Consider the following 23,309-nt stretch of genomic DNA (forward strand, 5'->3'; position numbering starts at 1 on the left):
GTAAATTAAACTGATGCCTGGGAGTTAAACAAAAATTGTGTTCAAAGTGCACTTTAAGCACTTGCAGCGGGTGCACTTATACTGTAATTGCACGGATGTTTGTTTATTTATTTATTTATTTGTTGAGAATCTCCCAAACTTTGAGCTCCGTTGGCTCCCCGTGTTTCCATTGGCTGACGCTAGGAGCTGTCCGTGGTGCTGAATGCGCCCTGAAGAGGAGGCTCCCAGCAGAGCGGAGAGCGGAGCAGCGGCAGCAGCTCCACACACTCCGGCATCCAGTCCAGTCAGCAGTCTGTAGCCGCGCTGGTGGAGCGAAACTAGCAGCCCCTCGTCTGTGTCAAAGACGAAATTCACACAGAAAACCCCAGGCTGAAGTCATCGAGAGGAGCGCTCGTTGTGCGTAGTTGTTTTTTTGCTTTTTTGTTTTTTGTTTTTGTTTTTATTATTTTTTACGCGGAGCTCTCGGTGCTTCAGGAAAAGTGTTTATCCCAAGGACGTTCACTACTACAAGCTTAAAAAACCGGGAGAAGACGCGATGAACGCGATCGGAGATTTTCCTTTCCTGCTTGTTCTGGTGGCGGTGGTGACGGACATGGGCGACAACGGTAAGAGACACCAAACATTTCTTTTACTCGCTGTTTGCTGTTCTCTCCCCGAGTGTTCACAAGAGCCTTTTCCGTCCTCGACATCATCACTCCAGGATTGCAGAAACGCTTTTGTTTGGGGTTTCTGTCGAAATATCTGCCGGGGACTCTTGCCGTTTCCCCTGCTTTCTTTTGTCAGCTCCTCCATGTGCTCACGGGCTTCCTCCGAAAACACACTCGTTATCGCTGACGGAGATGTGATTATTTTTTATTTATTTATTTTTTTTAACATTAACTAATCTCATTCCCATCAATATCCTCAAAGCCTATCAAAGTTATTAACCAGAACACATTTAATATAGCAGAGCAGCTTTCAACTTCTGACCTTACCCTAGCCTCACGTTTTCAATTTTCAAGAGGAAAACAGAAAAGTCAAGTGGGCGAACAGCCTGATAAAAATGTCATTTGCCAGTCTCGCAAAAAGAAAAAGCCGAATAATTGCAGCCTATCTCCTGGTGCTTTTCTCACTATAGCAGAATGGCTGATAGTGTTTTTGTTTTCAGCCTCCCTGCATTATTCATAATCACTGACAAAACAGAGAAGACAGCTAAACATGGGTGATGTTGACGAGATGTCTCCCTGGACAATACTGCAAATATAGAACATTTTCTACTTTCTTGCACCTAAAAACTCTTGTTCCAATACCATACGTACTTCTTTGTGCAGGATTCATGACAGTAACTAAGCCTGTGAAAAAACTGAAGTTATCTAAAGAGATGCTTCTGCAGTGTCAGTCATCTGTTAATTGGACGTGTTTGTGTAGATGCAGCAGGCACTGGCTGACTCCACAACCTTCATGATTCAGGAGATGATTGCGATGCTTCACTGGTACTCCTTATTTGCATTTGAATAATCACCCTGGCATCACAGAAAATGTGTTGACAAGCTTTGTGCATTCAAATCTGCACGCTGGCTTCTGACATAATATCGAGGACGCGTGAAAAGATTAATGCTAGAAATGTGATGCTATGATGAGAAGGCGATGTGTTCCTTGTTTACTTACTTCAGTAATGAGGCGCTCGCCACCACCATGTTCACTTTCATTAACCGAGCCATGTTCTATTCCCACACAAAACCTAAGTGTAAGCAGGAAAATAAAAAAAATAAATACATAGACTAAATATGATTGCACAGTTTTCATGACATGTTTCTTTTTCACAGGGCAAAGAGGAAAAATGGTAAACAATGTTTATATACTGCAGAGAATAGTGGGTTTTGTTTTACATACTGATAATGCAATACTGTAAGATTAGTAGTGCATTTAGCGTTGTATACATTTACTGGGTTGTATTGGGCAGGCTGAGATCTAGGAGAAGGGAGAACATCACAGAATAAATCAATGGATCAATGGACCACTGCATTCATTAGCTCGCTTGTCAGTTTTAAGAGTTTGCTTATGTGCCACAGAAACAGGGTACAGAGAGAGAGAGCGATGAAAGCCTTCAACAAATTGCTTTTTCCCTATTAAAAAGTCGTATTTTGTTTGATTTGATTACTTTCTTATAAACGTTATAGGAGCGCGGATTTATAAGGTGCTGTTAAAACAACAGCCGATAGGTCTGGAGGCTTTTTTTAAAGCTCTGTCTGGAGACTCATTAATTGTAACGTCGTGAGTCTTATGTAAACAGTAAAAGTTGCAGTCGTCATCTTTTCAATTTACTAATTCATTTATAAAGGGATTTTACAGTAATATGTGTGCTCTGTAGTGGCAAATACACACATATATACATTCTTAAAAACTAAAGAGTTGGGGCCCAGATGGCTCGTGCTTCTTCTTCTTAAGGTCAGAGGTCAAACAGTCCAGGTGATGCCTTGGAGGATAACATGACATCCACAACCTGGCAACTGTAAAACTGTTTTATATGAGCTTTCAAACATTATGTATGAGCTGTTTGTACACTATGTCTCTTTCTAAGTGTGAGTGATGAGGTACGAAATCCGAGGGCCTCTTTATCTGCAAAAATTTCAGTTCTAAAGTGAAAGTGAAGTTTGTATTGGGCTTCAGCAGAACGGCCTCTGTGCACTAAAGTGAGCAAACGTTCGTTTGTAATGTTTTCCCACTTGGGTCTGAGTGTTTGCTCATATCTGTCAGACACGACTGTTGTTTTGCGGCTGAACAAAGACCCAACTGATATCCAGTGTGTGATTGGAAAGATTGGTGCAGAGCATTTAGAGATCTACTGGAAGAGAAGTTCAGAAGGGAGCTACTGCGCAGAAGTAGCTTCACGGGAATATACTTGAGATCAGCTTGAGTCCTCATCCTCCAAATATGATGCAATTCATTATCTGCTGCTTGTGTGTTAAACTGCTCTCACGATGGCATCCTGTAATAAATATTATTTTTCATATTGCACACATGGTGGGACTGTAGAGACAGATGATTTCTCTTGTTACAGGTTAATTCCCCAGACTAAGTAATAAGAGTCAACGCTGCTACTTTAACACCTTACTTTCCACCCAAAACCCACTGCCTTGAAGGGACCGTGTCCACCAACACGGAAAAAACATATCACAGTATATACAAACCACAGATTGAGTAGAACTGTGTTCATAATGTCCACGTCAGCATCATCATAGTGGCAAAATATCCATGAAATATACCTGTAACTCATCTACATCTCATTGGGATGTACATGGATTACTATAAGGCATCAAATCTGTTGTAAATCTTTTGCCTGAAGCCTTTAATATTTGTCAGGTTGACTGACATGTTCAGTCACTTCTTTAATGCTTTTTAATATTTCCTTTATCCCCACACAACAACACCGGGCTACTTCGTTTGTTACGCACTCGCTCTGTGAAACATTAAAATCCACGTTACTGAACGTCAAGCTGTAAACGTTAGACAGATTTATGCATTACTCAACCTGACATGTTTACCATCATCAAAAACTTTAGGATCTCACAGAGGATGTGAAAAGACATTCTGTCAATTTGAATAATGCTTGGCATAACTTAACGATCCCATTAGTGGGTGCAGAACGGGCGAACAAGATAAAACTCAACCAGCTGAGGAACACGCAAGCCTCAGTTTTTCACATCCTTCAAACTCCCCTGCTTTACTGGCGAATTCTTGTCACACTTATGATATTCTACAGCATTTAATCCATCAATTTTTTATGGTTTGTGCATGTACTTGTTCGGCGTGTATCTGTCGCCTGTACTGTTAAGATTAATCAACTTTATGAGATGCTATTCTTGCTCTAATGGACAAGTACCACCGAAGGCAAGTGATACCTCACATTAGTAAGTTCCACCCTTCACCATGCCCCCTGATTAGCCTGTAATCAGTGAGCCAGGACCCTGCAGCCTCTTCGTCTGGCTTCCACTTCTTGCTGTGATTCTGATTCAAAGCTCCTCACTCTCACTGATGCACAAAACATCTTGTTCTCTGTGACCTTTACTCGCATAAAATGAGAAAAAAAAAAAGTCTTTTGCAAAGCAGAATGGCAAACTTTAGAGGAACTGTGCTTTTTGTTGTTTCACTGCTGGTTTTAAGAGAGGTGGTCTGTAGCTGACCTTCACCTCTGACCTCACTGCAAGGTAGACAGTTTCCGTGCATGACCTAAAACACCGGATTCTGCTTTAGAAAACTACACAAAAAAGACGATTTAGAATCTGGGTTCTTCCAAAGAAAATCTGTCTTTCCAGGTAGGTATTTGTTTCTACTCATAATTAGTAATGTTACAGGACATTGTCAGTTGTGGTTAATATATAGTCATATATTTCAATCATGAGAGACTTGTGAGAGACATAAAGAGGTGTAATATTAAATTAACTGTATGCAAGGGGAATGTCTTTTGCACTTATCAGTGGTTTAGATTTATGCATCGATTGGACACCGTAGCTTTGCACAGACCCTAACGCCATAGCTGACGTGCACCTCCCCATAAATGTAACTACTGTGTCGACCCAGGCTGCAAGACGATGGAACACATCGAGGAAAGGTTACCTAAGGAGGTTTGGATATATAAATATTTGTACAAATCGTCTTTGGCGAAATTTCAACGAAAGTTCAGTCGTCTTTGTTGAAAGTAAAGCAGGAAGTGGAAACAAAAATTAAGCCCGCTGGCAAAAAAAAGACACAGGGCTGACTAGTGTTTTTACAGAGTGGGTCAGACTGAAGTATGAATGTCTTTCATTGGCGTAGGTTACATGTGTAGGTCAAGCCGTGTAAGTCCCACAGTACTCTAATAGAGCCTTAAGGACAAGGCAGGAAGAAGATTGTCAAGAATGGTAAACAGTTCTGTGAATGCGTTGTTCCCAGTATAAATGGTAATCTCACAATAAACACTGGTTGTGGTGGTGAGTGACTCATGAGGATGTGATCTGAGGGTTCTGACTGAAGGAAGCGAGGCTTCCACAGTTTAGGCGGTGAGGTGCTGGAGCTGGGTTGCAAATCTCCACAGAGCTGAAATGACAGCAGAAGGACAGCAGGGAGAGAGAGTGCTTTTAAAATCGACAGCTTAAAAGTGACTGGTTCAAGGTGTCAGTAGGTGTGAGATTGTGTTTGTGAGAAGGTGGAACTTAGAGATGAACTTAGAGGGCATGAGCAAAGAGATTGTGACTGAACTTCTGCTTCATTATTTCCTTGGTGCACTTTTAAAGGTCTTTACCTGTGTATAATTTCTACTACCACACTTGTAAACATGTACCTGGAACTAGTATTGAGGTGGTAACAATGATCTTCTTTCAGCTTTGGGACAGTTTCAGCACCTTAGAGCTGAAACTGCTACAGTCATTGCTGGTTGCTGCCGTGTTATTCATCAGTTGGACTTCTCTCTCCGGGCTCAGTACTCTCTACTGTCTGACAGAAGACATGGAAGTGACATGGCGAGTTACGGCGGACCTGAAATAGGAGCCGTTTTGATGATGTCCCTAAGGATTTTCGGGTCAGGCATCGTGTCCTTTTTCCCTCAGATTACTGCCCGGATAAATACGCTGGCAATGGCTGACCCTTAGCAAGAAGTGCCCCAGGAGTCTCACCCCTGGGGCATTACTCGCATTGCTACTGGCTGTCAACATTGTCAGCACTCTGCCTGGAGAGCAGCCTCAAACTAATGGCTTCCACAAGGCCAACTAAGCTAAAGGGGTTTTATTTTAGGCCAATAAGAGCCAAGCACCAAGAAAGAAACACCATCGTTTCTTGCTGTAAATCCATTTTCACCATTTCCAGAGCCTTCCAAATTCAAAATTGTTATGTGACAATCATGAGAAAGGATAAAGGTTTGTACGTTCTGGGCTTACACCTATTGTTTTTTTTGTTTTTGTTTTTTTTTAAGCGTGGGAGAAGACTGTAATTAACACACACATCCTGTTCATTACAGTGCAGTTCCACTTTACAGTCTTCCTCGAAACGTTATAAAAAAATACGAGAAAGCTATTGGCTGCAGGCTGCTGAAATCTACAAACGTTGCCAGGTCTCGTAAAATTTCTCCTGTTGTTGTTGTTGCAAGGAGAATGTAATCATCTCATCATTTCAGATATTTAATCACATCATTCAACACGAAAATGTTAATATTACGTTTCATTTATATGTTTATTTATGTTTATGTAGGCTATTCACGTTCCTTTATCAAAGAGTGGAAAATGCCAGATATTGTTAACCTTAGTCGACTTTGTTAACCTTGCTTCAATTATTGTCTTTCCTTTATGTTTTAGATTTTTCTTTTTAAATGTATGAACAGGTTAGATATGTGAACTTGTTTGAAGCTTCTTTCAAATTGCCTCTCAATTTACAGATAGAGCACTTTGAAATGAATTTGGTTGGAGAATCCTGTTATTGACTGCTATTGACATGTGAAATATTTGATTTAACATAGAGTGTATTCTTCAATAAACATGCTTAAATCATCCAAATTATAACCAAACCAACCCGACAACTCAGGGCTTCTTTAAAGAGCCGAGTCTCTGCAGGTCAGTGCAAAAAAAGACTGTAGATTGGTTGACTGTAGACTGCAGAATTGTGTACTCCTACAAAATCTTAACAACGTGTCCAGCGGGGTGATTAGTTTGCCACCATTGTCTGAATTCCAGCTGGTTACACAGATGGAAAATAAATGTGAGATAATTGCATACGAGTCTACCAGAAGGTATTATTCCAGGTTTAAGTAGACTATTCCAGACCTGCCTTCCTAAATTCACAGATGTTGCTTTAGCCTCCTCAGATTGTCTGGAATATAATTGTCAGGGGTGAAGTATGAAATATTTTTTTTTTACCAAATACAATGATATATCTCTAAAATTTGATTTTATTTAATTAGTTATTTCATTGAGTGATTTGCAGAAAAAGTAAAAGGAAGTCTGTCATTACTCATTAGAAAAAAAATTATTAGTAATTTTCTATCGATCCTTAAATAGTTTTAAAGAAAACATATGATACCATTTGTCTGTCTGTGATTGAACCTGTCTGTTGCTCCGGTGCTGCTTAGACATGGTATCTGAGATTTGATGGGTTGGCCTCTTGGTCCATCTCTGGTCCAGACAGAAATATTTTGACACGTATTAAATAGACTGCTCTTACATTTTCAGCAGACATTGATTGTGTCCAGATTAGGGATGTCAGGGACTTCTGTGAACGTCTTACATTTGACTTTGACTTTTAAGTTCCTTCATATGTAAGTGCAAAACTGACAACTCATTCATCCTCAGCTATTAAGTTTAGTGGCACGCGTTGAATTAACATAGTGAACTCAATTAACATTATACTTGCGGAAGTAAACATCTATGTGCCAGCATTAACATTGTGTAAGTAGCGTTGTGTTCTTATCATCACGAAACACCATCAGGAAGGAAATAACAAACACAAACACTCGAGTGTCATAAAGGACTTTCCTCTTCTACAAGAGTTACAGCAAATGGAACGGCCTCCACAAAGCCTTGATCCGAGCATTATGGAATTGGATTACATGCAGAGGCAGCAGGCACAGACAGACTAAATCCACAGAAGAACTGTGGCAAGTTCTCCGAGATAATTGGAACAACCTACCCTCCAGGTGTGCAAAGGGGTCTTGGTGTTGTTTCAAATAGCACATATGCAACGTTATCTCACCACTTTACTAGCGTCAAGCCTTTGTCCTCACGTACATTCCAGCCAGGGAATATTATCATGCTATACACAAGGACATCAATATGATAAAATATTGTCCAAAGCTTTGACATTTACCTGTATCACAAAGTCTGCCAAGACACAGTGTCGGTTCAGTTCATCTCATGGGTCTGAGATCGATACGAGATGATATGAAACATCCATTTAGCACAGTTACATCCTAATCAGCTCACAAAAACTAAATCAATTATGATTTCATGGTGTGATATTTTATTACTGTCCTCCTACAGATGTGTAAATGAAATTATTCTTGTGGTTCCCTATCACAAGTGTTATCGGCCAACCTCCGATGACCTTCTTTATGATGAACAAAAAACATGCTATTATTCTTATCTTGGATTTACCTTGGCTAGGCCTTGAATTGTGCGTGAGCACAGATCACTGGGAATGAAAGAGTGACCTCGACCACACGTGGGCTAGTACGCACTAAAGGCATCTGCCACAGAAATATTAATAATATAAAATAGTTTTCAATAAGATACAGATGAAAAACATTACACGACCTTTCAGTCGTTTATGACTTTATAACTTTAACTGGAAACACATTCACATACATTCTTTTTTGAGAATGCCATTAATTTGTGAATAAGCGGATGAAATTTGCTAAAGACTCGGCTGAGCAACCCTCGCTCAGTAGGTAGAACAGGTTCTCCACGAACCAGAGGGTTAGGGGTTTGATCCCAGAACATGGACCAAAGTGTCCGTAGTGTCCTTGAACATTACACGGGACCCAGAGTGATTGGCATTGGTCCGTGATTAAGTGTGAATGTGTCACATGCTTGTGAAGTGTTTTGAGTGCCAATTAGTAGAAAAACACTATATAAATAAAAGGCAATTTACCATTTCTCAGATCTCAAGTGGATTGTTTTGGTAGCCTGGGCATGATCTGGTCGATCGAAAACAAAAAACTAATCTAATTAGCTTAATTTGCCATGTATATAGTACATGGGAGCAAATTTGGGGCAGTGGGCAGCCATTCAAGGCGCTGGGAGAGCTGTTACTGGAGTTTAGTTGCTTCCAAAATGCGCCTAAACCATGGACATAGTTGATCGAACCAGCCTGCAGTGGTTGGCATCGAATTAACTGGAGAGGATAAAATAAAGACTGCTGATACGTATGTTTTTATTTAATTTGCTCATATAGTGATGAAAGTGATTAGATTTCATTGTTTCTATCTCCCCATACACACATCACACATCATCAAAATCATCGCATATTTAGTTTTGAATGTTAAATGTTGACGCTTCTTTGTTTAATTGAGGCCCTGTTTATTTTAATATTAGTCCTCTGAATTGATGGAGTATCCATGGATTATTTTGGTATTTGTGAGGCCGCGTTTGAACGTAAGCCATAACTGTTTGATTCGATCACTGGGCGGCTTGATTGCGATGTGGCTTGAATACATATAATTTACTCGATGGAACTGAATTTAAACTGGCCGTGTTTTCCTTTTCGTGTTTACCTTTTTGTGGCAGAGGCAGCGTGCTAACCCGGCTTTCCCTCTTAAATTAAATCAGATTCATGAAATTTTAAATGACAGGCTGAGAGCGTCATATTTTTTCCACCTCTTTGGCCAACTACATTTTTCAATAAAGCCCATTCGGTATGTATGTACAGCTCTAATTGCACTAATCTTTGCTGATTTGCACATTTACAGACGAGTAACACAACAGCTCACACTTGAAATTAGACTTAATTAAATTGTCTGTCTGCAGTGTCTGCAGAAGAAATGCTTATTTTCTATTTTGGGTGTTTTTGCTTTTTTTTTCAGTAGTTTTTCTTCTGACTTCAAAGTTTAAATCATTAAACTTGCTCCACTTATGAGTTTATTAGAGACTCATCAACATACACGGGTGGGTACAAACAGAATTACCTCTCAGCGCGTGATGTACAAATCCTAAATTTATTTTTTCTTCATACAAAAACTATGAAATGTTAGACCCTTTTTGAGCTGTGCTTCGTGCTTCGCTTTTTGCTGAAAATAATGAACTATGGAGCCCTAATCATACCCCTTTCTGTTCTCCCATATTGGTCCTCTGTGTCACACAATGTGACTCTCTGGAAAATCACCCCCACATGCCGGCTCAATAGCCAACAGCTGTGTCTCGGTATTGCTATAGAGCACAGGCTTTGATTATGACCTCTACAAGCCGTCAAAGGACCCAGACCTGCAGTAATGACGTTCATTACAAGCAGCAGGGTTTGTTTTGTTTTTTTGTTTTTTTTTTTGCTCCTGCTCCGTGAGTGTCTCTCATTTATTTCTTCTCTTTACAACTGGCAGCGGAATAAAAACACTCACACAGCGCAAGGTCTTGTTACATCACAGCTCTTTGCGTCGCTCGACCTATCGACCGTTCATGGTTTCAGTGTTTTGCAAAGACGGAAATTATCCGCAAAAAAAAAAAAAAAAAACACGCGTAACGGCAGCTTTGTACATGTGATCCCCTAACGGCGCATTTTCTTTTTGTTGTAGGCTGACAAATGGCGCGACTAAAGGACAACCGGTCGAGAACATTTGTTGGTTTGTCGCAGCGCACCAGGCTGTGAGGTTCAAAACATTCACTGTATTTTGATTCACCATTGTGCCTCTTCTGTGATAAAAAAAAAAAAAAACAGCCACACACAACACACACACACACACACACACACACACACACCCTGCTCCCACCCCCTTCATCATCCCTGCCACGGCAGAAAAGCAATTTGTTCTTGGTGTCACTGATCTGATGCAATCAGCGCTGCTTCACGCTTTTGAATAAGGAAAAGACAGTGGGGAAGGACACTGTGTTTAATTAAAAGACGTACTTTTGTGAATGTGACGATCATATAATTTGGGGTGGAGGATTGTGAGGGTTGCGTGTTCAACACCTGCTTTCCGATTACGGCTGATTAACCTATCCAAACTCGCCCGTGGCTCTCATCAAGGGCTATTCAGGGCGCCGAGGCTACGCTTTCATTCTAATTGTCTCCCAGCCTTTTCCTCTTTCAAACGCTCAATTGGAAATGAGTGTTATCAAAATTCAGTGCAGCTCCCTCTCACAGGAAATGGGGGCGTTGAGTTCTTTACACACGGCTCCTGACACCTCCTGAAAGGAGCTGAGGGGGCGGAGGGGTGGAGCATTCTCATTTTTTTTTTTGCTTTCATCCGTCTCTCCCCCCTCTTTGCATAACAGTCCCTCCAAATTGCGCTTGTGAAGTGTTTACCCTCATCTCTGTCAGTCAAAGCTGGTTTCCTGGCTTCCGGTAAGCGGCATTCATCCGCTCTACAATATCTCGGTACTCTCCTCTGTTTAAGATTTCTCATGACGCCGCCTCTCTGAGTTAAATTAGAGAGGGCGCAAACAGGATGTGATGTGCCTTGAACTGCACCTGGTTTATGTGTCGCCGCATCCCATATCGTGTCATCTTCTGAACGCTCCCGGTTGTAGTGGCCTTTGAATAAGACACAGCGATGCGAACAGACGCACAGTAAAGTCTGACAAGAGAGCACTCCCTAAATCAAATTCTGCACACACTCACCCCTTAAATCTACATTAACTCCTGGACTAATTCCCAGGGTCCTGGCGGCCGTATTAATGCGCACGGCGAACTAATTGATAGCTGTCATGTTGGCGCTGTCAATCAATATAACGTCCTGGGGATGTCTCCTGCGGAACAGTCAGCCAATTTGAGTTATGTTGGCCTTGAAGCCCGGCGCCAGCCTAAGCACGGCTCTGCTGACTCGCTCTCACTGCCTGATTCAGAAAAATGTAATTGACCGAAACAATCCTGTGGGGATTTGATGGATGGCAACAACTGAGATGATACACAAAACATATTTTATAAAATCATACACTCGGTTTATTAACACTTCGCTTCAACACTAACCAGAAATGATTTTTATCATGTTGGAATGGACATGGACCTTGTGAGGGCGTCCTGTGGTGTCTGGTAACAGGATGTTGTTAGCTGGAGTGTTTGGATCCTATGGGTTGAACAGAGGGTTGTCTGTGGATCAAGGTTGTTCCAGTGCATCCCACAGATACTTGATCAGTTTGGGATCTAGTGAATCTGGAAGCCAGTGATGCTGGTACATGTCTAAGTAACAACCACACGAATGCCAGGTCCAAGTTTCCCAGCAGAACGTTGTATTGTCACCGGATGGTCAGTGTTATTAGACTTCCCCTGTCGATGGTTTTAATGTTGTGGCTGATTGGTGTAGCTCTGTTGTCTTACTATGAATAAGTAGTCAATTGTCTTCGCATAGTACAAAATGCTTCCTGGAAATAATTGCTTAAAAAAATACTAAGACAATTTTTAAACTGAAATTAGAAAGACACCCTGATGTGATATAATATAGTAGCTGCAGAGGCTGTCACACATCCCCTTATGGCTCTATATTTGCACACACTTTTAGTGATGACACACAGTGATGGTTCACTGTCAAAATCTTAAAACATGTCAGCGGCTCAGCACGCCAGCTTTGACAAGCTGCATTTATAATTGGCATTAACTGCTTCTCTTTTCCTGGATAATCTCCTATTTCCCCCTCTATCAACATCTCATCTGTCGATCTCAGGCTTATTTTCAGCCACCTGCTCCACAGCCTCCGAGCACTTCTTCCCCGAGTCCTGGAGGCACATCGATCCAGCAGCAGCGGCGCAGAACCGGTGTTTATGCAGAGAAAAGGGCCTGTCCGCTCTCCTCTCGTGCACTGGCAGGCTGTGTACACCTGTCTAATTGGGGCTGGCGTCTGCTGCGCATACAGAGCCAAGGGCCTCTCCACAATGATTAGCACTCTGACAGGCTTGGCTCTCTTTTAGATTGCCGCTTCACATCTGCGGAACTGTTCGGGGCGAGGACGGGGAAGGAGGGTCGTGGTTTCATGCTCGGTGACAGCAGAGAAAGAAGTTCCTGTAAAGAACGTTGTTTATTCGGTATAACTTCGGTATAAAGTGTGTGTGTGTGTGTGTGTGTGTGTGTGTGTGTGTGTGTGTGTGGAAGAGAAGGACTGAAATGCTGCTTTGGATTGACATTTAAAAGTTTAGCTGAGTTTTAAAGGTGCCCCGGCCCCAGTTCGTGGAAATCTTGCTCGATCAGAACCTTCCTGAAGAAGGGAAGTAATAGCAAATGAACAGAAGAGAAGTAAATTAACGAGACGCCGTTCTTGCTGGAGTTCCTTCACTTTATGGACATTGTTGTGTAAAAGTAACCATAGTAACAGCTAACAGTGATGGGGTGATTCATCTTCATACCGTGTTCCTTTCTGAGGTTTAGGTAAAAAAAAAAAAAAAAAAAGTGTATCATTATTTATAATCGTTTCTCAGAATTAGACACGCTACTATGGAACTGCAGCAAAAGTCGTTTGCCCGTAAAATATTATGGGCTTATGTATGCTTGGGTTTTCAGCAGCTGCACAAAGATGTTTAGTTTATCGACTTTTTCCTTTTCGCCTGATCTCATCAAAAGTATACACAACTGCCTCAGTGGAAAGATGAAAGCGACACTGGAGGTTTGTTAAAGCTAGCAAGGCAGACTTCAATTTCTGACAGCCTCTTGTTGCCAAGCTGCTCCTTAGAGGAGGGCCAGCCTTGACTTATCACTGGAAGTACACAGATCAGCCACAACATCATAACCACTGACGGTAAATAACACTGACCGTGTTGTGACACTTCAGCGTTCTACTGGGAAACTCTTGGACATAGCATTCATGAAGATCAACTGTAGATTAACGTTTTTCAAGCCAAGGACCTCCAAAGTAGGGACCCCTATCTACTATATGTGTTCTATATCAAAGGCCTAGTGCTATTGATAAATATACATTATTATTTTAATTTTGCATCCAATATTAAGCTGTTCAAGTAATGCACAGGTTCAAATATTATTCTTTTTTTATCTCAAACATGTTACTGTGTATTTAAGGAAATTTAAATTTGTGGGGGAAGATTTAAAAAATATATACGTAAAATGTCTAATCAGCAGTACCTGCAGTACCTCCGCGGTCCCTCTATTGAGGACTAATGGTGTAGATGTCACTTAGACATATACCACCCACCTAGACCAGACCAGGCACCCACACCCCTTAACAATGCCACTCCAGGATGCAGCCTGACACAGGCACACACACAAAAACTCAAAAAAAAAAAAAATGATCAAGTATATGTGGGACGATCCACAGAGGCCCCACCCCTCAACCCATTCACCCCAAAGGCCCAACTTACAACATCCTGATGAGTCACACTATTAGGCTGGTGGTCATGTTGTTATGCCTGATCATTTTGTTTTGTTTTGTTTTGTTTTTTAAATGATTGTGTTACCTGAAAGCCATTTGGAATTGAAATACAACTAGCTGCTACATTCATTAACACTAACCCCAACGGTGCTCGTTCTCCTTCATCTGGGGCATCTGCTCTTTTTAACTTGTTGCTACCGTGACTGGGTTCTCTCTCTAAAAGACACAGCTCCATTCAAACCCTGCAGTCAGTTCTCTTAACATTGTCACTCAACTAAGCATGCTCTATTAAGCTGTGAATGTTTATCTTGGGCTTGTGGGAAAAGCCTGTTTGTTACAAGCTGCTAAAATAGGAATTGCAACGCTCACATCAACAACAACAACTCCTGCATATTTCTTTTACTCGATGAAATTCACTGGCATTATTCTGAGCAAGGCTCTTTGTTAAACTAGATCTTTGGCTTAATTTGATTTGTCCATTTTGAGTTGAGGAAGTGCATTTCTCTTTGACTATTTTCTGCATAAATCTGACACACATTACATATATCATGGAGCATTCAACACACATTTTTTTATGTACGTAGACTAAAGCAGGAAGGAGCTATCTGCGCATCAATATGTAACTCCAATATTTTCTTCCCTCCATTTAACATCGTTTAGATTACTCAGGTGCCATTGATCCAAGATAATAGTTGCCTGTCAAATATACAGTGTGTTTCTTGGACCATAGGTATTGATGCGCAGTAGTCGGACAGCAAAACACAATATCTATACCAGACAGGAGGAATGCTCGGCCTGCTCGGCTCACCTCAGGTGAGATCAGGCAGAAAATGAGCTCAATGTCTTTTTTACAGCATGGAGGGAGATTGTTTGTGGTATCAAATAAGTTGGTGTCGATCCTTCAGAGCAAAAGAGAGTTAAGCCTCGCAGGTTCGGGGAGTAGCAGATAACACATCCCGGACAAATGACCTCTGGTGATATTGCATTGTCTTCAATACGATTATCTTCCTCAGGGATGCGTCACCTAGAGTAGGCAATCTGCACTGTGCCCCTTTTTTTCTTGGAAAACCACACCATCCCATGTATTGCACGAACAGCAACAGTGAAAACACTTTATTGAAATTAATACTGTGCGTTGCAGCACATTAGTTTGCGCCGACAGTAAATCTAATTCAAAACGGCGTACAAGGCAAAGTCTGAGGATGTTGGTAATAATGCAGAAGCCAGCGTAAACCCCTGTTGGCTCTTAATTGTACTTTATTAGCGGTACTACAAACAAATTAATTAATTTAATTCAGACACAGTTGTATGCGTCTGGGGAGCTGTGGCAGCTTTGCGTGTATGTTGAAAGGATATTGCAGTTTTTGGATTGGAAAAGTCATTACCAGTGAACATATTATTTACATTTCCATGGCATCTTTTTTGTCAAAATGAACCGCGGCGTAACTCAAAGACACTATAGATTCTGAATTTTTTTCCCTCTCCTCTCTCTTCTAAGGCCGTGTTGTACGGCACTACCATTTTCAAACCCTGTTGCTGTAAACTGATATGAAAGCCGAGACTCTCACAGGCTGCTGTTGCAAAACAATGCCATATAAATGAAGGTAACAAAGAGAAAAAGCGGAATCAGCCCTGACGTGCAATGTGAATTTATGCTCTCATTTTGCTACTTCAGCGTTTTTGTTCCTTTTCACCCCGATATTAAAATCATTTTTCATTCAGCAGCTGAACGCATCGCACACTGAAGCCAAGGATGTGTTCGAGCTGCCAGAAACGCTAGAATTATACCGTTGACAGTATTTCTCAGCCACATTACTAAATTGCTATATTTTTATATAATTGTGGAGGGGGGGATGGTCTTCATAAATTCAGCGAGACGTCGTACACCAAATGGGGAGTTTCAGGAGAACTGAGCGCTGCGAACGCAACGAACTGACCAAGTAAAGTGCCGCTAACATTACACCCCCGGGCCTCTCATTGTTGCGGTAATAAACATGAAACATGCAAATGCAGAGCAGAACAGAATCCTGTCAGAAGAAATCAGCTACGTCATTACTTACCTTTAGAGTTGCTGGGCGAGCTGCGAGAGCTCTGCCTGGGGCTAAACAAATGGCCTGCAAATGCTCAGCATTGCACATCTGGAAGAGTAAGACAAATGTCCCTTTGTGCGCGGAGCTGCTCAGAGTTTCACTAAATAACAGTAATGCAGACTATGAAAGTGGCGTGCTGTGTGGTGTTGCAGGACAGTGAGGCGTCTGTGAGCATCCCATTGTAACAGTTGTCTGTATTAGTCGTGCAGTGATTTTTGACTGAGGCTTAATTACACGCTAAGGACACGCTGCCGGCTGCAGCGCTCGGAGTGGCTGGTGGAAGTGAGGAGGACAGAGTTCGATTGCTCTGCTCCCCTACAGTGAATGGCACCTGTTTCCATAGAGGCTGCAATTCAGAACTCCCACGTAGCAAATAACAAGCTGACACGTTCCTTCCTGTGAGTGTTGTGATTACACACTGTACAGCCAACAGGAGGGGAGGCTAAACATGGAAGCCTGTAATGACTGTTAGATGGAACATGTGTGATAAAAATAAATAAAAATAAAAATAAATGTCAGTGTGTTAATTATTGTGACTTCGGGCTCAGCCGTGCAACTGAAAAACAGATCTATAGTCGTCTAACTACTGCAATTTGATGCCTTACGTTTTTCATTTTCATCATGAGTGAACCTGGTGCACTAAGATCAACAAATTGTACACAAAATAAAAAAAAATACTCCTCAAGGTTTTTTTTTAGAGGTCTGCAGGAGATAGACAGTGTAACCTATGCACGTAGCCAAGCCAGTTTGGCTCCCACTGTCAACGACACCCAAACGCTATACGGGGGTTTGTCTTTTTTGCCAGTCAGGTTTGTTTTAGTTTCTACTGCCTTTTTCTACTGACTGAAAATTTAAAAAATTTGCAGAAGAAGAGTCAAATGTTTGTATCTCCAAACGTCTTCAGTGTAATCTTTTTCCTCGACGCCTTCCATCTTTATTGAGCAGTCAGTTTGAAAATTGCAGAGTTTCTGTCTTGCACAAAGAATAAAAAAACATTTAAGAGAGTGGTAGCACCTCTAAGTATTGTTTTTCTTAGCTTTTCAGTCAGAACCAGTATTTTAAACCATATGTGTTGTAGTGTTTTTTTGTATCTTAATGGGCCACAGTGACAGACAGTATGTGACTGTAGGCAAAAGCCTGAAAAAAAATTAAAATCATTCACGAGAATAAAACAAAATCGTTCCCATTTCAACTGGTTCACAACACACAAACAGCAATTACAATAACATATTTAGCCCTTTGCTAATTCCTGCTAATTGTTTGTCCCCTTTTGCCTTGCTCTTTCCTTTACCACTATTACGATAGCGATACACTTTGCTTTAGAAGTCGTGATAGGCTGAAACCGGAAAATAACTGTTGTTTTTGACACATGAAAAGAGCCCGTCCCCACAATACAGTCCATCCACGCTAACTTCTCTCAGGAGTGCCATCCTTGTAAATATGCCTGACAGCCGCCAAGAAAACCATCATTACCACAAACAATGCGGCGGGGATGATGGCACGGATAAAAACGAGACAATTCCTCCTAGACGGCTGCGCTGCTTTTGAACACCTACTCACTCAGGGCCGCCGCCGCCCCCACCGTGAGTTATTCTGACTCATTCTTTCCACAGAGATACTGGCCTTTCATACATTGATTGAAAGCCTCACTCTCAAAGGAGCTGATGCTGAACGGCTGACAACACTATAGCCAGTAATGGCTTTTGCTCCATAGTGCAGACGGAAGGCACTTTCGGCGCCGTTCTCCTCAACCCTCGCGTTTATGGCCCCCCACAAATTACACTAAGGATCAGTGCCAATGTCTGGAGTTTATTTCTACATCTGCGAGGTCAACCACCGGCGGTTCTTTTTTTTTTTTTTTGTCGTCTGTGGGCTTCTTCTTTTAAGATCATCCACTACTGAAATTATCCAACGTGAATGGAGCACAAGGCCGCCGTCACTTTTCAGCAGATTCAATGAAAGGATTGCTTGCCTCCGTTCATTGTCTCCCAATTCCTTGTTGCCTTCACTGACTTGTTTACCTTTCCTCGCTGTTAGGGATTGATGTTTTAACCGCGCAGGATGAGAGCAGCCTTCTGAAGAAGCAGAATGTTCCTCAAAATAATGATCATGAAGCAGCAGAATTCAGAGCTCTGGGGAAAAAAAATAAAAAATGATAACACATGAACTTAAATACCTTTAGGAAATACCTTCTCTAAGATGCAAAGTCCAGACTGGTGGATATGTGGCGTTCAAATGCGCTTCTTGAGCTTCAGCTCCAAACAGGAAAAGCTCCAAAAGAGAGAATGATTAGAAATCAAACTAAAACACCCATCAAACAAATATTTACCCTGAGCAAATGTATTGTTCAGCTAAACAGGATCCATGTTTAGTTAAGCCACACAAAAGAAATATCCCAAATACGAGTAAACATTCGAATAAATAAACAAAGAGCTGACCTGACAGATGAGGGAGCGAGTGCAGCTCCCTCGCGGTGCCGTGCTACAGAACGGCGCTGAGGGGGTAAACGCACCGCCACAGCAGCCTCAGCAAGATTTGAACGCGTGTCAGCCTCGCGCTGGCTTCTGCTGCTGTTTCTTTTTCTTTTCGTTGGTTGCTGTAGCTGGAAAACAGTTACATGGAAAGGTACGATGAAATATTTAACACCGTAGACCGGATTCTGTTAGATTCAAAGTGAATGGAGAGAGAGCACTGGAGGGTCCACAGAGGCAGCGTAATGCCAGTTTACACTCAGCTCAGCTTTAGCTCGGACGAGAAGCTCGTGTCTGTTGTATGTGCACTTGCAATATAGAGTCCAGCACAGTCGAGTACAGTATGTATAGACAGTTAAAATATGCAGTGTGTTTGTGTAGTTGATGAGCTCTTTTTAGGCACAAATGAAAATACTGTACATCACCCTTCAGGAATGAGTTAAAAATGAGGAGAAAATATGACACATTTATGACGCTGTTGACCTTTCATGTACAACATTATTTTGCAATGCGATGTAGTCTGAAAAGTGATGTGTGATGTCCACCTCTACACGTACCTGACCTTCAAAAAAACTAACAGGCACCACCTTCCTAATGTTGTGTAGGTCAGTTGTGACTCATCAGAAAATGGACGTGGGTCTTCTGAGGGTGTCCTGTGATGTCAGCAGGATGTCGTTAGTGGGGCGGGGGGCGGTCTTTGGGTTGAAGGGAGGGGCCACAGATACTCGATCAGTTTGGGATCTAGTGAATTTGGAGGCCAGGTCAACGCCTTCAGCTGTTTTTTCGTGTTTTTCTGAGTTGTTCCTGAGCCGTTTTTGTGCGTCTGTGTCAGGCTGCATGGCGGACACATTAACCGGCCTTTGCATGCGCTTCTTTAAAACTCCCATCCGCCTCCTTCGCCCCGTTCCTCCCGGCGCGACCTTCTCACCTTCTTTCAGGTGTCTCGATGGGGGCAAATCTCCAAGGAAAGGCAATTTAGAACAGCATTAACCACAGCCTGGCCTCTGACCCGAGAGCTTTAAGCTTTAGACGGAACAGCCACACTCTCTGTTGCTGGGCGGCTGGAGTAAAGAAAAGCATGCTGTAACACCCACAAACACACACACACGCACACACTTCCCCGGGGACTCTTTCACCTGATGACCTCCTACAGAAAAGGGGATTATTAAGGACTGTGCTGCGAATGCTAGAATTCCATGTTGTCCTTGCTCCAGTGATGCCTCGTGCTTGAGTTGCACAGATAATGACCTATCACTACTCTGGTGGAGAATCCAGTTAGATATTACAAATTCAGTTATTTTTCTATCGTTTCTTTATTTTACCATCCCTCTTTATTGTTTTATATATATATATATTTTTAGAAATGACAATACTTTAAGAAAAGTGTTCTAAGTTAAACGTTGCACATAAAAAATGCCTCTTAACCCAACGTTTACTGGGGTCTCACTGGAAAAAGATATATACAAATGAAATATTTTTGGTTCTATTTTGTACAATAGTCCAAATATACTCAATGTTCCTTCACATTACTCAGGGTTCAGTTTTCAGTAAATCTTTTCTTCTTCTTTTGACCACGGCGTTTTCTCCACTTCTTTCCTGATTCAAAATCCACAATGAGGTAGAATCACAGATCATGGATTTTTCTTATTTGAAATTTAGGCAGTCTCAACAAGCAGCAGTTCCCCGTGATGAAGCGGTAAAGAAGAAAGGAAGCTGAGCATAAGTTCAGTCAGAAGGACTATCATTGTCCTGTCTCTCTTTCTCTCGTCCTATCTAATCAGATGACTGAGGCAGTTTCCCGACAATCCATTCATATTGTGCAACGATCCCAGTCAGCTAATCATGTCATCGCTGTCAAACTTGAAATAGTTCTCCTCCGCTGCTGTCAGCTGTCATTTCACTCGAAGTACTACAACCCTCTCCTCTGCTCCGTCAACATCCAGTCTTCGCAATCAGGCCCTGGTTCGAGTTCAGCGAAGTTCACTCCTCCTCATCTTCTCTTGTCTTCTCCTGGACATCATGATAGACTGTTCAGGAAGCCTGAGAATCAAATCACAAAACATGAAACATGAAACGTGAAATTGTGATTCATGTTGAAGGTGGAAAATCTTTTCTCTATTTTTCTATCGTCGCTGTGACATGTACTTAACTTCAATCTTTGCATCAGCAAGCACAGCTAGACATAGAAGGAGCACGGTTTTCCTCGTAGGGGCGCTCCACACCAGGAGCTGTGTCTGGTCTGCCTATGGGGCTGTCCTGGGGGTCGTCCTGGCCTGGAAGTCTGGGGATCATGTTGACGGCTCCTAAAGAATGGTGTTTCCTTCACCTTGGGGCGGCGTGTGTGTGCATGAATAAGGGTTTGGGGTATTAGGGGGTTAGGGGTGTTTTAATGTAAAGCACTTTGTGTTGCATTTTGTTTATGTATGAAAGGTGCTATATAAATAAAGTTAAATAAAGCCCAGAGTAGACGCCTCCTAGAGAGAGTCGAGCAGAACCATAAAAGTTTTTTCTTGTCCACAGTCTTTATGAAGCAGCAATTAGCCTGTTTCTCATGCCTCATTGACCTCCCACCGAACCCACCAAGATCTGTCCACAGACACCCCCATTAGTTTCCCATTAAAATGTCATTAGAGACAATACACTGATCTGTTTCACCTGGGTCGCTATCGCTTATCATTTGCCACGAGAAGAATGTAGAAAGCACTAAGAACTGTGGTATTGTCAGCGTCATTATAGGCTGTTGTGCACCACCAGTTACCAGTGTGGTATACTTTATGAGCATTATTCGGATATAACTTTACAAAACAGGATTAAGCACTCACCTCACTGAACAACAACCAGGAAGTTATCCGTTAGCTGTAGCAGGTCTCGATGGTGGAAAAACTCAAATAAATTAAAAGTTATGTGTGCTGAATGGCTAAACAGGGTTGATGTAATGAAAGATCCAATATTTTTTCATGCATATTTTTCTGTTTGTGTGAATTTACAAAAAAAACCCATATTCATGTATTCTTGACCTGAAAAGATACTGTAACATTTGACACAAAGGAAGATACGGAGCCTTTTCTGCAAGTTTAACTTTAAGTTTCTTTTAGTAAAGTGATAAGGGCTTAATAGCTTAATATTGAATGCCAAATGATAATAATAATGTCTATAAATAGCACTAGTAGCACTTTAATATAGAGCACTTATAATGGGTAGGGGCTTCCTACTTAATCTTTCCGTCAGTTTGGGGTCCTTGTCCTGAAAAACGTTGAAGACCCCTGGACTAGAACATGCCTTTATTGTCATTGTGTAAGTAATAAAACCAAATTGCAGGTCGCAATTGCATAATTTAAACACTGGAATAAAATCAATAGAATAAAACATTATTGCACGGTCTCTTATTTCATTTTGTCCCATGGTTATCGGCGTGATTCGTTTAGTGACTGGGATGACTCCGGGGAAGAAACTGCTCAGGAGTCTGTTTGTGTGAGCTTTGATGGCCGTGCAGCGCCTGCCTGAGGGCATGAGGTCAAACATTGTATGACCGGGATGTGGGGAGTCTTTTAAAATGTTTTTGGCTCTAGATAGGTCTTGAGCATCTGCAGCTTCTTCCAGGGAGGGAAGAGGGCAGGCGATGATCTTTTGTGCTGTTCTTGCTATCCTCTGCAGAGCCTTTTTTTCTCTGCTGCCTGCGTATGTCAGAGTTTACTCAGGAATAATATGGTCGCACGCTCTGGGTGTTTCCAGTATTTTACATCTGGCGCCTTACATCTACTCACCTCATTGTTCTATCAATCAATATATCAGGTATGTTTATATAGGGTAACAATCATATCTAAGCTGTATAAATTCCGAGTGATTTCCTGCTAGTCCTAATACTCAATTTCCCTCACAAATGTCAGCAACTGTGCTGTAATTGTGTTGCTCTTATTGGAAAGAAGCTTACACCTGATTACAGCATATGTACTGGGGAACAAATGTCATGTTATCTGGGAAATATGAAACATATACATTAAAACAAAGCCCAGGTTTGTCATGAGCACTTCCATGTACACACATATACTCTATACCTCTGTTTTCCATTGTTATGAAATATTGGTTTAGTGTGTACTGTGAATTAATGACGCATTACTCCTGGGTGAGCATTTGAAAGTGTGTTTTTTAGTGTGTGGGCACCTTTCCCTGTTGAGAAAAAGAATGGATAGTTGTTGGGTTTGTTTTTTTTCTAAAGCTCCTGTGGGTTTCTTGTGAACAGTATTTTGAAGACTGAGACTTATTTTATTCAAGAATTCCTTGCAGTATTAACGCTGCAAACGGTGAATAGTGAAGAACTAACAGCGTAACTTCTCAAAATGAGATTATAAAAAGCTCCACGGAGCAACACAGGAAATCAGTTAAACGTCTAGCCCACCATCGCTGTGCGCTAAGTGTTTAATAGTATGTTTAGAACCGTCTATCCAAATGAACTGGGTTATGGTGTATTTCATGGAGCAGTTTTGTTTTTTTTCAGTCGGCTCCTCTCAGCAATACGCTAAAATGCGAACGCACAAAACTGGACCTGCTGGCTCATGATTCTTAAAAATGTCATGAAGCGCAGCAGCTGAATCAATCCTAGTGAGTGTAATTGTTATTTAATGCAGAGTGCTTTCTGTCGTTAGCCAACACTGGGGTTTGTTTATGCAGGAGCACGGCATGTTAATCAGCGCCGTCTTGATTATGATTGGTGGGGCTGCGGGTAATGCCGCCACAATCACCATTAGCCATTTGCTTTATCATTACCAGGAGTCTTCTAATAGCTTC

At 41.7% G+C, this 23,309-nt stretch overlaps 1 protein-coding gene across 1 annotated transcript in view; it reads left to right on the plus strand.

The window, feature by feature from the left end:
* Nucleotides 1-213: 213 nt before the first annotated feature.
* Nucleotides 214-23,309, plus strand: part of sez6b (seizure related 6 homolog b) — a 141,333-nt gene continuing 118,237 nt past the window's right edge. Inside the window, exon 1 of the mRNA XM_047595015.1 lies at nucleotides 214-605. Within this exon, the coding sequence (XP_047450971.1) occupies nucleotides 536-605 (70 nt within the window). The 5' untranslated portion in view covers nucleotides 214-535. The remainder of the gene's footprint in view (nucleotides 606-23,309) is intronic.

Source organism: Mugil cephalus, chromosome 9 (genome assembly GCF_022458985.1).
Source record: "Mugil cephalus isolate CIBA_MC_2020 chromosome 9, CIBA_Mcephalus_1.1, whole genome shotgun sequence".
NCBI lineage: Eukaryota > Metazoa > Chordata > Actinopteri > Mugiliformes > Mugilidae > Mugil > Mugil cephalus.